The sequence below is a fragment of the Sinocyclocheilus rhinocerous genome, unplaced genomic scaffold, assembly GCF_001515625.1.
Source record: "Sinocyclocheilus rhinocerous isolate Xijiao unplaced genomic scaffold, SAMN03320098_v1.1 scaffold1045, whole genome shotgun sequence".
Classification (NCBI taxonomy): Eukaryota; Metazoa; Chordata; class Actinopteri; order Cypriniformes; family Cyprinidae; genus Sinocyclocheilus; species Sinocyclocheilus rhinocerous.
In genome coordinates, this window is record NW_015645361.1 from 536,365 (window position 1) to 552,215 (window position 15,851).

Here is a 15,851-nt window from a genome sequence, read left to right on the forward strand (position 1 = left end):
AAAATAATAAAGTTCACCTGGCTGGATTACATTGGAAATGTATGAAACAAAAAAATCAAACAAGAGAAAACAAAATATAATCAAGATAAACAATAACAAGAGCAGCAATCAAACACACCTGCAGGATGCGCTCCTGGTGGACGCCAACAAAGTCGAGCGCTTCATTAATGAAGTTGTAACGGACAGTTTTCAGCAGACTTTCCATCAGAGACAGACTCAATCTGTACACACCCGGCCAGCTGGGGGCGTCCTGAGACTTACGCACAAACGCCTGAGAGAGACAGAGCTGCGGTCACAAAGAGGCTCTAAACCTCCTCAAAAAATGAGTCCAATTAGGATATTGTAGTTGTAAGGCAGTACCTGCGTGGCTCCATTAGATGGTCCCTCATACACACTGAGGAGAGGAAGACAGATGCTCTGAATCACTCCGGCACCTGCCACCGCTGCTGCCCCCTACAGACCAGGAGGAAACACACTTAATGCACATGGATTCATTTTAGCCAATCAGTTCGTTCATATATTCAGTAGTTTAATTGATTTCATTTTTGAGTCATTGCTTGATGTACCCTAAAGTCCTAGTTCATTTCTGGAGTGAAATGTTTATGATTTTAACATGTCACCCATATCTCAGATCCCTTAAAGTTTCACATACACTTTGTATTAAAATCAGTGGATCATATCCTTTTTGACTCGATTCATATGGATTCGTCTTGAGAGGCCTTTGTGATCTTCTAAGTTTTGGCTACCTGGACTTTCAGTGGAGGGACAGAAAACTCCCACGTTTCATAAAAATATTTCATTTGTGTTTTAACCAAAGTCTTCAAAGACATGAGGATGAGTAAATGATGACAATTTTCATTTTTAGGTGAACTAGGCCTTTTATGAATATACTGGAAAGTATATTAATAAAATAGATCAAAATATCCATGCAGTTTTGATCAATTTACATGAACTTTCCATGTCTAGAAATCACACTTTTAATATTAGGCTACCTTATACATCCAAGATTTCTACATCCTGGTTCTTCAAAGATAAAGACAACTGTAGATGGGGCAAACTGTCTAATAAACCTGGTACTGTATATTATGAATATTTTTTGCTCTTTGACAAATTGTTTTTGTTCCTCTTTTGTAAGTTGCTTTGGATAAAAGCGTCTGCTAAATGCATAAATGTAACTGTAAAATAAGAAGTGTTTTAGTTCATTTTAATAGTTTTGTCTTATTTTAAATTATTTTAAGTCATCTTGAGGCCCTGCTGTTTGAGAACCACTGTCATTAAAAAGAACCGATTAAAAAGCAAGATTCAGTGAATCAGACACTACTAATACCAAAGGGAAAACATCAGTATGTGGTTTCTACCTGCGGGGTTCTCGTGAGGGTGAGCAGCAGATGAAGCGCTGCCTCTGTGAAGTAAAGGTTCTGTTTGGAACGCAGGCTAAGCTCCAGAGCGCTGAGAACCGACGGCAGAACTGGCAGCTTCCTGACCACCTGCAGCCACTGCTCACCATCCTCATCAGCCCGACACAACTCTTTAGAGAGATGAAGAGCTAACACACACACCTGAGACAGAGAGAGAGAGATACCGCTTGTGATCTAAACGGAATAACTGCATACTGTATATACTGCACAATATACTGCCTATAAATAGTATGTGAATAGTATGCATTGTATACTAAACAGTAACATGTTATGGAAGCTCGGTTCCACCACAGAAAAAAAAAAAAAAAATGTATATCAAAATTCAGACTTGTTTCAAAAATAATAATAATCTTTTCAAAAAAATGGATATAAACTCTTTTTCTTCACAATTCTTAGTTTATATCTCGTAATTCCAAATTTACATCTCACAATATATATTCACAGTTCACATCTTAGAATTCCAAGTTTACATTTTGGAATTCTGAGTTTACTTCATGGAATTCTGACATTTTTTCTCTTAATTCTGAGGTCACATCTCGTAATTCAGTTTTTTTGTTTCCACCATGGGGAAAAAAAATAAAGTAACCACAACTTTGTCAATTGACTTTTTGCAACTCTAAAGCAATAAAAAAAAAATTTATTCCACGGCAGAAACAAGCTTTGATAGTTGTCACATGACTGCATTTTTAATCAGCGAGGCATACAGTCATTTAAGAAATGTTTCGTATTTTTAATCTAATTTCTTGCCTTTTGAGAGTTCAAATTGTTAATATCAGGTCAAGTGCAGTGCATTGTGGGATAGCATATTTACATTCTGTGTACACTATACATACAAACACACACTCACTGAGTCTTGCTGGTCTTTCTGGAAATGCGGGCTGTCTGTCTCCATGCTGTCCTCCTGAACATCACCTCTCTGTATCGTGTGACGTGTGCTGTCAATCAATGCCAGGGCTTCGTCCTGAACCATCTCACACACGCACAACAGCAGCTGGGGAAGCTGGGTAATCTCTCCTCCTGATCCAGAAATTGTTAGACAATTGTTAAAACAAAACAAACAATATGCACACAGCTGGTGTAATGTGTTTCCCCAGACAAACATGCAGACTGACCATTCAGTCCTTGTATCTGCAGGGCTAAGATGAGAGCTGACAGGAGTTTGGCTTTGGTTCGGTCCGTGAGCTGTTGTTCAGCATGCAGAACGCTTTCCATCATCAGAGACAGGGGCGGCAGAAGAGCTGGAGCGGACACCAACACACTGACACAAACCACATCAACAATATTAGTTAACATGCTCCTTTGAAACGAAAGAGTTTTAAATATAACACTGACATTACTAACATTCAAAACAACCTCCACAGCTCATCATGACTTTTTGAGTTAATAATTTTCCGTGGCTTATCTTCAGTAAACATTCTTTAATGTTTAAAATTATCTAAATAAAAAATAACAAATAAAAACAGCAAAAACACAACAAATCACAACTAAAACTTTAACTAAAATCAAAATGAAAAGGGAAAATAAAAAAAGAAGCAATTCAAAATATATATATAAAAAAACTATTATAGTATGATACTAAAATAACATGGGTGTAAATGTAGACATTTTTAAAATTATGAGTCTTTTGTGTATTTTTATTTTTTTAAGTTTCAGTAATTTTGTTGTTTATGTCAGTTTTTTTATGTCTATATAGTTCCAATTAATTTTTATTTCAGTTTTACTTTTACTTATTTTATTACATCAAGTTAAATTAAAATGAAAATAAAATGTTGCTTTGGAAACTAGTTGAAATAAGTTCAAATTTTTTTTATATTTTATTTCAGTTAACATTTAAGTAACAGAAATGTTTTTTATGGTTCCACTTTTAGTTCTAGTTACTATAATAACCCTGATTTACACAACACCAATTCAGTATTCAGTAACTTGGCAGAGACGTTGCTATTCATTTCAAATGTGAAGCTGTGAGCATATCATTTGAGCTACGCAAGGCATTAACAGAAACACACACCTTTTCCACTGTTTGAGGAGGATGAGGAGCAGCGTGACCATCATGGATCCCAGACGCAGACAGAAGACAGACTGAGACATCAGCAGCTGAGAGAGAGAGAGAGAGAGATGGAAGTTTGAGGTTTTTGTACCCCTGAGGTAAGTGTGTATGTTTGTGACATAGTAATACTAAAAAAAATCATACATTTTCTTTGAGCAGTAAGGTCAGGATTTAAGATAACTGTAATTATTAAAGCTTAATTTAAGAACATTAAAGTCCATATTTAGATATATAGTCGTGGGTGCTTGTATGTATAAGGGAACTTACCGCTGCTTTGGTCCCTTCCAACACGTCCATGAAAAGCTTCTGCCTGACAGTGTCATCCTTCAGATGCATCACCTCAGACTACAAACACACAAGACAGGTTATGATTAATACCAGCAGGATAACCATGAGACTTGTGAAGTTGAGTGTAGCTGCTCACATGACTGGTGGAGAGTATTAAGAGTGTCCTCCAGGCTGAGATGAGCATCTGAGACTCAGACAGAGAGCGCAGACCCTCCTCTTCACCGCCACACGCCACACACACCAGATCACGCACGTAATCCGACCAGAACTCATAGCGGCGCTTACTGCTGAAATTCTCCAGAGCCGCTTTCAGACACGGATCCAACACACCACTGAGAGAGAGACAGACAACTCACGTGAAACAGAAACAAGATAAAACACTTCTTTTACTAATTATTTAACAATTTTAAAGCAGCTGATTGGAGTATTTACAGCTTGACCGATACATTTAATGGCTGTTTTTGAATGGAACAGCATATCCTGTATGTACGGGCCCTTTACATGCTTGTGTAGATCATACCTGACAACATAGTAGATCTCAAGAGCGATTATCTTCATCACAAAGGCACAAGACTCCAGAACACACGGCTACACAAAAACAAACACAATAAGACTTGTGTAAATAAAGAACTCACACATACATGTTTCTCAACTAAGTGAGGACACAGCATACCAACTGTTATTACTATTGACAAACCCAAAACTTTGTAAAACATAACGTTTATTAGTCAACGTTCAATGATTGATACATTTTTTTACAGTATTTATAAATATTTGTTATTATTAGTTAATAAAAATACAACTGTCGTATTGTATTATTAGTTCACGGTTTCTCAGGTCCAGTGCTATTTTAGCATCAAGATAGTATTATATTTTTTTATTAATATTTTGAATCAGGTTTTATTTCTATATTTCCCTTTTTGAAAATTTTGGTTAAAGTTTTAGCAATTTTGTAATTTTGTTATGCGTTTTTGTCATTTTAATAAAACTACATATGTAAAAAAAAAAAAAACTACTAAAAATAAGAAATGTTGAATTAACTAAGATTAATAAATGCTTTAGAAGTATTGTTCTTTGTTAGTTAATTTTAACTAATGTTAACAAATGTAATCTTATTAAGCATTGCCGAAAAATTTTAGCATTTTTAGGATAAATATTTATGAATACTTTTTCCACTTGAGATCATCCAGCAAAGTCCTCAAAAGGAGTCAGTTATCTTCATTCTGGGAACAATTTTATCTACAAGCTATTACTAACTATTTATGCACACAAACACACCTCGGTTGTCTCAGATGGGGGAGGTAAGTTTCCAAATAAAGGAGTTGTGAGGTTCTCCCAGAATTTTTCTCTGTAATGATAAAAGATCACATTGTTAGTTAATTGCTAAATTACAACCAACCAAACCAAATTATATTGACTAACCTTGATTAATGTAAGCGGACAAACATGCTACAAAAGTGTAGAATATGACCCCTACAGCAGTGGTTCTCAATAAATAAATAAATAAATAATTATTATTCATATTTTAAAATAACCCAACTCTAAATAAAAATGCTAAAACTAAACTAAAATAATAAAATTAAAATATTAAAATAACAAAAAATATTTCTATTTCCCTCATTAAATTTTAATTTTTATTTTTAATAAAAACAAAACAAAACACATAGTTCTTGAAACTATTACAAAATGAACAGTGGCTGGTTAATTTAATATATTAACATTAGCTTGTATATAAAAATGTCTGAAAACAAGCAGCTTCATCGTAATTATGACAGAAACACTGGAAATTGCCTATATCAGGAAGCCTCTGAATACTGCGTTGGACAATGGGGACCTTTGAGCAAAAAAGGTTGAGAAGCACTGCCCAACTACGTCATGTGCGAGACTCACTTGGTCCTGAGCACAGAGAGAGCGCTGTCCCGTCTGTCCTGCCAGAGCGCGTGGAGGAAGGCCAGTGCTGCCCTGTGCAGGAGTGGAGGACACCAGTACTTCCCCTGCTGCTTAGAATCCAACAACTCCAACACCACTGACAAACAGCTCCACTCTCCCAGAGAAAACTCCTACACGGAGAGAGAGAGACAAAACCAGAGTCACACACTGCTCTGAATCATTCACCATGTCACACGAGATCAATGAGCATTTCGGTGACCTCTGACCTTTGCACCGTCGCTGCCGTCTTTGGTCTCAAGGTTGAGGAAGAGCTCAATGAGTCCAGGTTGCGTTTCCACAGCCACGGTGAGGAACTCGAGTATGGTGACTTTAATACGCATGTCTTCAGTTCTGCTCTGCAGTCGTGTCAGAAACGCATCTCTGATCGCAGCGGCTTCACTGCCCAGGCAAGCATAAACGGACATGGGAGCCACCTGTACATGCAAAACACAAACGCTTTTCTTATGACATCATAGTGGGACTTCTATATCACAATTACTATATAAATTAAGAATAAGACATTAACCGATATTGCCTTTAATGACTGATACTGTTTACAGTGAACAGTGAATGATAATAAATAAATAAAATGGTCAAATCAATTATTGGTTTCTATACTATAAATAAAGTGTTATTTTAGGATTATTCATATACATTATTAGAGTATGTATTAATATTTAGAATTAGCTTTTTTATATTTTCAATTTAGTGTAAATTCTGTTTGTTTTAGTGATTTTTTTAATGTGATTTTGTCATTTTTATTTTTAATTAACATTTCTATCTAGCCTTATTTTTTTCATTTTTAGTATTTTTATTTTTTTGTTTTAGTAATTACGAGCAATTATTAATATTTCTTTTTGTGTTAGTAATGAATATATTGAGCAGTGCATTAAAACCAATGGTCAAACCAATTATTGGATTCTCTCTTAATATAAATTTACTCAAACCAGTGTTATTTTAGTGTTATTTATGTACATTATTAGAGTTTTTATAATTATTCTGAGTTTTGAATTATTTTGTTTTTCAGATTTTAATTTAGTTTATTCATGTTTATTTTTTTTGTGTGATCTATTTTTCATATTTCTATTTACCTTAAATTTACTTTATTTTTTTATTTCAGTTTTAGTAAATATTACTAGTAATTTTTTAATTTAGTAATGATTATATTGAACAGATATTGAACAGTGTGAGGATTTAAGTGAATGGTCAAACCAATTATTGGTTTCTCTCTACAAAACGCTACTCAAACCAATGTTATTTTATTATTATTTATATACAATTATAGTATTTAATATTTTAAATTAGCTTTTTTTTTTTACATCTTAGTTTTTTATTCATTTTGTTATGTGCTTGTCATTTTTATTATTAGTACTATAATTTTTTATTTAGTTTTTCATAATATTTTATTTCAGATTTATTACAATTAACCAAAATGTTAAAATTTTTAATAGTTTTAGTTGTAGGTAACAATAACAACACTCACTCAACACTCACTCAAACCCCAACGAGGTGTCAAGAGCATTACCGTGGCGAGTCTCTTCAGCAGCTGTATGGCAAGTCGCGGCAGCGCTGGGTCGTGCTTGTGGTAAATATACTTCGCCAGCACAGCGATCAGGTTGTTGCCGTGACCACCTGCAAGACAAACATAACAGTTCCATGAACATTATCTGTTGGGAACATACAAATCAGTGAGAGGGGTTAAGTATTTATTATTTCAGGCAATCCCTGACAGAACTGATAGAGTCTGATATTTCACATCTATCATGCGCTGAAGGGTGTGTACTAACCGTGCTGTGTTAGCGCTTGCTCCAGAGGTGAGGCTGTATCAGACTGCGGTTTGAGTCGGATCACGTTGTTGGTGACTGAGAACGCCAACTTCACTGTCTGGATCAGAACCTGACCAGGTCCCTCAGAACCACCACTGCAGACAGACACAAACTTAAACCCACTGACTCATGTAAAGAGGATGAGGAGACCGAATCTATATTAAAGTCGGTCAGTGTGTACCTGCTAGGCTGTGCTGCGAGCACCATGTTGATAGTGTCCACTCCTACACCCATGATGTTGACCACCGCCTGTCCTGCCTCTGTGTTGGCCAGACTGTAGATACACAACGACTGCAGACTGGGGGCGCTGCAGAGGTCACATATCAAGAACATGAGGACATATAACACCAGCAAATGAAATAAATGACCATCACGTATCATCCTCATCCCCTTACCTGCCCTCTGACTCCCCCTCCTGACTCAGATTGAGAATAGCATGAACCAGCTCTAGAATCAAACAACCTGACAGAGAACAGGGAGCAGAGAAAGTGTTAAGCAAATAGCAGTAAATTTGAGAGGAATTAAGATTCAGACTATAATGTTGTGCGAGTTGCTCACCGATCCTCTCTCGCACTCCATAGGTGTTGTAGCGCCATTTATGATACGTAGGCAGCATTTCTTTCAGAACCAGCAGCACACACGGGATGAGTCCTCTGCTCTGAGTACTGCCCAACTGACCCTGAAAACACGCACAAACACATACTCATCACAATTACTTAATATAAACCATATGTAGTAAGGCTGCATGATTTGGGAAAAAGAAAAATCTAATTGCAATTAAAAAAAGCTCCAGATTTGCTGTGCTGGTTTGTAGGGCTGCAAAATTTAGACAAGAAATTGTAATATTATTATTTATATTATTATTACTAAATAAAATAAAATAAATATTACGATTATAACATTTCAATGTTAAATAAAAAAATACAGAATTTAAGAAAAAAAAAAAATTATACATATATTAAGTATTCGTTTTTATATTTTATTTTTAAAGGGGACATCGGATGCAAAATTCACTTTTACATTGTGTTGGCATATAAATGCGTCTTAGCAGTGTGTGGATACAACCACCCTACAATGATAAAAATCCATTCACTCAATTATCAAGCCGTTTTGATTTCAGGCCCCGCCCACACCCACTGACGGACTGTCCCGTATTAGCACATTTCCGCCCTCAGCCAACTGTATGCTGTCCGACATTTTCTCCGGGCCCAAGCAGCTGTAGAGTCAACAATGTCTCGTAAGCAATGCAGGTGTTTTGTAGTTGGATGTAAAAGTGAACATAAGAGTCTTCATTTTCTCCCGACATCAGAGCCACTGAGGACGCAGTGGAATACACAAAAACCGAATACACAAAAAATGGAAGAGAGGGGCAGGGTGAGCAGTAGCTCATTATCATTTAAAGAGACATGCACCGAAATGGCTCGCTGTTGAAGAGTGGTTTTTGAGAAGGTAAAAAGGGTGTTGTTTTACACAACCACTGAGGAATTTAAACCAAAGTATGTTACAGACATTTCATGAAGACCCTAAAGAATCATAACAACTTGTGAAAAATGTGCATCCGATGTCCCCTTTAAATTATTTATGTAATAACATTATTAAATAATAAACATAATAATAATAACAATAATAATTAAAAAGAACACAGTGCCACACTTCACACTGAAACATGCAGTCACATATTTATTTAATTAAATGAACAGCCTTACAATGTTGACTGTGTATTGTAGTGATACATGGTTAGCTAATACTTGGCCATTTTGACATGACTGGTCATAATGACTGATAAATGCATTACCTTGACGAGTGTGGTCACCAGTCTTAAAAAGGCAACGGTCACACTGTACTCTCCTCTGGGCTGTTCGATCAACACCAGCAGGTTGCCATAGTTACCCGCCTTCATGCCCTCTGCACTGAAACACACACACACACACCAAACATGTTATTCTTAAGGTTTCTCTGACTTTAACACAAGAATATGACGTCATTCATGTCCAGTGGCTCTGCATGTGTGTGTGTGTCACCTGATGGTCTGTGCCATGTTAGTCAGAGGGGTGGCGGCAAATGGAAGGAAGCCGGTGTGATGCAGACTGGACCAAACCTGCATCCGGAGGAAAGGTTGTTTAGTCCTAGATCATCACTTCACATAATCCTGACTTGATACAACTGTGAACATTTACCTTCCCAGGCTGCCGAGCAGCTAGAGCGATAAGGCAGTTGACGCAGGAAGTAATCACATCTACTGGAGGGTTAATAACGGAGGTCAACCTGTCACACAAATCAAACACACACACTGTCATTTTCATTGTTAATGCATTGTTTACTGTTTGGTCTTCATGTTTGTGTGTCTCACCTCTGTAGCAGCATGTAGATCCGCGATGTGAGTGGCAGCAGACAGTCAGAAACCGTCCAATCGGTGCTGATGATCTTATGAACCAGATCCAAGATGGGCTTCACTCGCTCACAGTGTGCCAACACATCTATTCACCCAAGACCGATGTCAATATCAGGTGAAAATGTGGCAATATTTTAACAAAATGTAATTTTGTTTTTAAATACATAGGGCTCTATGATTTCAGCGATGAATCCAGTCATAAAAATTTACAGTATATGTAATTCTGAATAAATAAATACAAAATAGGGCTGTATACTTAATCAAATCTTGATATGAACTATTGACAATAAACCTCTGCTGTGTAGCACTTTGTTTGCTAAACAAATAAAAGCAATTGTTACATTTTCATTTGATTACATTTTAAAAGATGAACCAAATTGTTCATGCTTTACATTATTAAATATCCAGAAAAATTAAACAGACAACACATTTCTGAAAGAATAAAACAATTCTTAAGGACTCATTATTGTATTATATAAACTGTAATTATACCAATTTCAGGATTTCAAATAATTATGCTTTTTGATTACTAAAATATCATTCAATCTTTAAATTGGGGGGAAAAAAATTTGAATTTGGGGGGAAAAAAATAAAGATTCCATAGGGCCCTAAAAATTTCATTATAAATAAACTGTTGTTAAATTTGTACAAGTTAATTGAAAGAAACCAGAAAAATGTAGACAGGAAAAATGGAATTGGGGAAACAGATTTCATAGGGCCCTAAATACATGTAAGACTTGAGTGTGCGTACCTGCAGTAGAGACGACGTGCAGCAGCATCTCAATCTCACAGGTGAAGAGAGTCCATGAGCTGTAGGAATACTCCCAGCGCACCAGGAAACCCTGTTCACCCACAGACAGCTGCTTTCCTTCACACACCAGTCCGAAACATCCCTGAGGCATTCGCAGGTTGGTCTGACCTACACCTGAAAAAAATAGATGACACGAGAGAAAATGTCACAAAGACATATGGTTTCATACAAAGAAGAAATCAGGCAAAAAGACGTCAAAAACACAGGAACATTGCATATGACTTCCTGTTCTCAGCACTGACCCAGAGGATAGAGGAGTTTGGGAGTCTGTCTCCTCCACAGAGTGCCATCCTCTCTGGAGATCACGTCGTTGGGTTTGTGCTTATAGGCCTCTGTGTAGAATGACATCTTATCTAAGAAGGTATACACCTGAAAGACAGACCATGAGATGTACATGAATTCTAAAACATTGCGTATAAGTGTGCATGTACACATATGATGTTAGGAAAAGTTATTAGAGGGTATTTTTAAACTTTGTTTTACCTTCTTAGCTGTAGATTTGTCAGACAGCAGTGCGGTGAGCAGCTGTAGTAAAGGACCAGTCTTGTATGGAAACACACCCACTGCACTGTCCAGAATCACACCGAGCCCCATGTTCGGCTTCTGTAGAGCACAACCAGAGATCAAAGGCCAAATCACACAGGCGTTTTAGAGAATACACAGAGAATCTACAAATGGTAGTGTTTTATTTAATGTGCATCAATTGTTTTGCTCACCGACTCCCAAAAAAGCTCAGCCAGACTCGGAGCAGCAAGAACTTCACATGCTGCATTGATCAGATGCTACAGACAGAATAATCATCTTAATGAATACCACTAGCACGATATTAAGTTTTGATCTGAAGGTTTGTGTATTTTTGTACCTGTTGGCTGCCGAGTGTCTCTTCTTCAAAAGAGGTGATGACAAAAGACAGGAGACCATAAATACACATCCGCGCAGTGCTCGCTGTACACTAAAACAAGACAGAGACAAGCGACAGTACGCGTAAAGGTCCATGTCACCATTGGAGAAAGATTTTTTTTTAAGCTAAGCAATTTGATGGAACGCTGTTCTTACGTTATTTCCAGTGCTGCCGAGTGCCTGCAGCATGTTGGTGAGATACTGAAAGACTCCGAGCTGTAGCGTCGTGTTTCCTAGACGTCTGATCACAGAGCTCACTTCCTCCGGACGCAGTGTGTGTCGCAGCAGAATCCAGGCCAACAGAACTGGCCCGTGGTGAGAAATGTCACCAAATGTCAACAGCATCTGATCCACCTCCTGCACACACAACAGTTGATAAACAAAAAAGCAAATCCTAAAAAACAAAATTGCTCGTCCATTCAGATTTTAGAGCCAGGATTATCCATTTTTAAAAAGTTAATTTCTTAACATACAATGTCATTCTAAAGTTTGGGGTCTGTAAGATTTTTTGAATACTTTTATTCAGCAAGGATGCATTAAATTGATCAAAAGTGACAGTAAAGACATTTGTAATATTACAAAAGATTTATGTTTCAAATAAAAGCTGTTATTTTGAACTTTCTATTCATCAAAGAATCCTAAAAAAAACAAAAAACAGTTTCCACAAAAATATGAAGCCTGGTGAAGGATCATGCGACAAATAAGACTGTAATGATGCTAAAAAATCAGCTATGATCACAGGAATAAATTACATTTTAAATCATATTCGGAAAGAAAAGAGTATTTTTTAATTGCAATAATACTTCACAATATTACTGCATTTCTGATCAAATAAATGCAACTTTGACGAGTATAAGAGAGTGAATGGTAGTGTGTGTTCAGTACCTTGCAAATATCCTGTTGGTCATAAAACTGATGCTGTTCGGTTCGGTCTTCCAGAGCACATTTATGCAGAAAGTCGATATCCATCCCCTCCACAAGAATTAAAGAACTGAAATAGCTATTGACAGGATGACAATTCATATATTATAAAACACTGTTTGGGAGCGTATGAGAGGAAAAAGATCAGGTGACTGAGTGTTCTGACCCAATGCGTTCAACCAGCACATCCATGCTCTTGCCCACGAGGTGTCGATTGGTCTGCCGCTGTCCAAAGCCCTGCTCCTTAAACAGCCGTGTGAAGGTGCAAAGTTCATTGGGCGGCATCTCAAAGTATGCATAGTACAGGAACAAGATCTCCAGCAGCAGGGCCTGTTCCTTCAAACACTGCACAAACCAGTGGGACACATGCCTCTCCGTCTGCACAGAAATGAACAGATCCTGAGTCAAATTCTACAGGTGATGCTGCTCTAAACATAATCAGATTATCTTCTCACCATCAGGTTTCCATGTGTCTCCCATGTTGGAGCTTCTGATTTGGACAGCGACTCAAACTGCTGCCTGTAGTTGGACACCAGATCTTTCTCCAGTTTACTAACACAGTTGGAGTACTCTGCCTAAAGAAAGACAGAGAGAAAGGATGAATTAAATTCATTTCATCTTCTGACTTTCTAATAGAATAACTGATCTCTTTTATTTACACTGTATGGATGTCTCTCATCCTGGAAGTACGTGAGGAGGTGAAGAACGCAGCGTAGAACGCACAGTCTCTCTTCATAATAGTAATCTGCTATCTGTACAACACAATTTCAACATAAGCGCCACAGTTCAATATATTTCAGAGTCTTTTTTAGTGTTGAAGCAATATTTAGTTTCAAACCTTCAGCAGCAGAGCTTGACTCTGTCTCTCATCCTGCAGCACAGCCTGATGGGAACAAAAGGAGGATTATTTATTTATTCACACAACTTGGCTCTCGTCATGTTCGTGCACACATCAGATGTACATGCGTGTGCAACATGAGGCCGAGCTCACCTTGAGTGTGTTTCGTGTGGCCCTGTAGTCCTCCTGGAGGTAACACTGAAGAATCTGCACGCTTTGCTGTTCATCCAAACCCTGATATGAAACACACACACACACAAATATTTGTCCACTCCTGAAGTCTCAATCCAGTTAGACTTACTTAGCCAGTATGTATAAATCAAATAAGAAAGAGTGCAATGTGTTCAAAAACCTAGTGAGACATCATCCTAGAAAGCATTTTTGGGTAAAAACATGCATATGATAAACAAAACCAATTGCTGCACTTTAAGTTGTGGTTAAAGTAGGCAGCTCACTAGGTTTTAAAATACAGCCAACATGCCCAGACACTCACCAGCAGTTTGCTGATCCTGAGTCCGAAATCTTTCAGAGCTTGTGGTGTGTCTTTATCTGCTTTCAGCTTGTCTGCGGCCGATGTGCTGCACATAACATTTCATCACTTACATATCACACTACATATTCAACAACGGTAAGAAGTCTAATTTCATGAGGTCTGTTTACATGCACTAATTTCAGACTTATTTTACTATCACTGATAAACTATTCTAGTTTTTGTTCATTTTGAATTAAAAATCATTTTAATTGTAGCTTAATTTAGTACTTCATCTTAAACTAAATGAGAAATGCTGCCTTGGCAAGTAGCTTATTTTTCTTTGCAACGAAAATGTTTTATTATGGTTTTAGTTAAAGATAACACCCTGACTAATTTTCATCAATTCGAGAGAATCCAATCAGATTTCAGATTCTGAAAGGTCTGTTTAAATTTGCATATTTGTTTATATGCACATTATATGTATTCTGAACTAAACTGGATGTGCTCAACGGGTGTACCATTGAGTATATATCATCAAATAATATTTCCCTAGCTTGATAAAGCCAAGCTGTGTTGAGGTTATTTATTTTTACATCTTACATGTTTTTACATTTTTTAATGTTGTGTTACCTGGGTGGCTTATAGAAGGACAGACCCTGCAGAAGTCTCTTCCAGTTCCGATCCAATTCAGCTTCAATTTGGGCCTGTCGAATCACAAGAAAATCACAGGTCACAAATGATGGAGACAGGAACTCACTGAGATATACTGTAAAAGTATACCTCATCAGATGAGTACAGTTTAAGAATAAAACAGCTTTATTAATAGCGTTTCCTCATGGAATTCTCTCATTTTTGTACATGCACAGATGTTAAATTAAATCTGGGTACTTGTGCTGTTATTAAAAAACATCAGAAATGATTGGTTTGAGTACTAACCGGTTCTCGAAGTGCAGATCTGCCCAGCAAGATAGTCCATAACTCTCGGCTGCTCCTAAATAAAAGTTTTTAAATGTGTCATTATTATTAATTCACTTTTTTTGTTTGTTTGTTTGCTTATGCTATGCAATATGACAGAGATGCTTCCAGAACTGATAAAATAAAGCCAGTGTGTCATTATGGTGTTTATAAGTCCATCCATACACTATTTACACAGGTAGTTCACACTTTTTTTTTTGGTCTCATAATTTGTTTCAGATTTACATATTCACGACATAACTGTTCACAATTTCATTTCATTTTTAACACACAAGAATAGTTTTAGAACAATTATAACTCGGGACAGCACAATTACTTATTTTTATACATTTTATAAACTGTGTGTACACCATATATATGTATATATATATATTAATAAATAGTCTGTATAGAAGTATAATTAGAGTGTACACATATACATACACAATGAAACTCATTCATTAATTCAAACTCCTATAACTCGTTCTCACCAAGACAGTCAAAACGAGGAACATTTTCATAATTAATCAAGGTTAATATGTTCATTTCATATAATGTTTAAGAAGTTGACGGTTGTTTAAAAGCTGTTATAAACTGTAAAATTAACATTTGAATTGCAGTCGCGCGGGTCGGGTCTGCACGCGACCGACTCGTGCCGCCGTAAAACGTCAAACACACAGACATTTCCAAGTCATATCACCCACACATATCATGGCTAAATACCTGGTATAAAATATCTACACATTATCCAACTACAAATTTCAGTGTCGCTCTTTGAAAACAACCTTTGTAAGTTTCTCTTTCTTCCATTTTACCTGACACACATCTCCGAGTCCGCCATCTTCACCCGGATCACGTGACTAACACAAACGAGCGCTCTCCTATCACATGACTTAATGAAATCATAAAATACATGTAGATTCATAAAATACGTATTTGAATACATATTCATATTTAAAATTTAAATATTAAAACGTTATTATAATTAAAAAAAAAACTTAACTAAAATAACTTTGTTTTGACGTTAGCCACGTGATTATTCTGACACCACGTGA

At 36.7% G+C, this 15,851-nt stretch overlaps 1 protein-coding gene across 1 annotated transcript in view; it reads right to left on the minus strand.

Moving 5' to 3' along the window:
* The window catches only part of LOC107705951 (nucleoporin NUP188 homolog), a 19,063-nt gene extending 3,411 nt beyond the window's left edge, over positions 1-15,652 (minus strand). Inside the window, exons 1-37 of the mRNA XM_016509486.1 lie at positions 15,612-15,652; positions 14,779-14,833; positions 14,473-14,546; positions 13,864-13,948; positions 13,524-13,604; positions 13,371-13,415; positions 13,192-13,284; positions 12,988-13,107; positions 12,699-12,910; positions 12,497-12,611; positions 11,768-11,968; positions 11,574-11,663; positions 11,428-11,493; positions 11,195-11,314; positions 10,954-11,080; positions 10,652-10,825; positions 9,859-9,985; positions 9,686-9,773; positions 9,530-9,606; positions 9,304-9,418; positions 8,067-8,187; positions 7,904-7,970; positions 7,690-7,815; positions 7,470-7,603; positions 7,208-7,314; positions 5,910-6,116; positions 5,644-5,813; positions 5,032-5,101; positions 4,274-4,341; positions 3,890-4,085; positions 3,733-3,810; positions 3,427-3,512; positions 2,531-2,676; positions 2,266-2,435; positions 1,359-1,559; positions 361-453; positions 117-271 (exon numbers count right to left, since the gene is read on the minus strand). Of these exons, the coding sequence (XP_016364972.1) occupies positions 117-271; positions 361-453; positions 1,359-1,559; positions 2,266-2,435; positions 2,531-2,676; positions 3,427-3,512; positions 3,733-3,810; positions 3,890-4,085; positions 4,274-4,341; positions 5,032-5,101; positions 5,644-5,813; positions 5,910-6,116; positions 7,208-7,314; positions 7,470-7,603; positions 7,690-7,815; positions 7,904-7,970; positions 8,067-8,187; positions 9,304-9,418; positions 9,530-9,606; positions 9,686-9,773; positions 9,859-9,985; positions 10,652-10,825; positions 10,954-11,080; positions 11,195-11,314; positions 11,428-11,493; positions 11,574-11,663; positions 11,768-11,968; positions 12,497-12,611; positions 12,699-12,910; positions 12,988-13,107; positions 13,192-13,284; positions 13,371-13,415; positions 13,524-13,604; positions 13,864-13,948; positions 14,473-14,546; positions 14,779-14,833; positions 15,612-15,637 (4,286 nt within the window). The 5' untranslated portion in view covers positions 15,638-15,652. The remainder of the gene's footprint in view (positions 1-116; positions 272-360; positions 454-1,358; positions 1,560-2,265; positions 2,436-2,530; positions 2,677-3,426; positions 3,513-3,732; positions 3,811-3,889; positions 4,086-4,273; positions 4,342-5,031; positions 5,102-5,643; positions 5,814-5,909; positions 6,117-7,207; positions 7,315-7,469; positions 7,604-7,689; positions 7,816-7,903; positions 7,971-8,066; positions 8,188-9,303; positions 9,419-9,529; positions 9,607-9,685; positions 9,774-9,858; positions 9,986-10,651; positions 10,826-10,953; positions 11,081-11,194; positions 11,315-11,427; positions 11,494-11,573; positions 11,664-11,767; positions 11,969-12,496; positions 12,612-12,698; positions 12,911-12,987; positions 13,108-13,191; positions 13,285-13,370; positions 13,416-13,523; positions 13,605-13,863; positions 13,949-14,472; positions 14,547-14,778; positions 14,834-15,611) is intronic.
* Between the last annotated feature and the right edge of the window lie 199 nt (positions 15,653-15,851).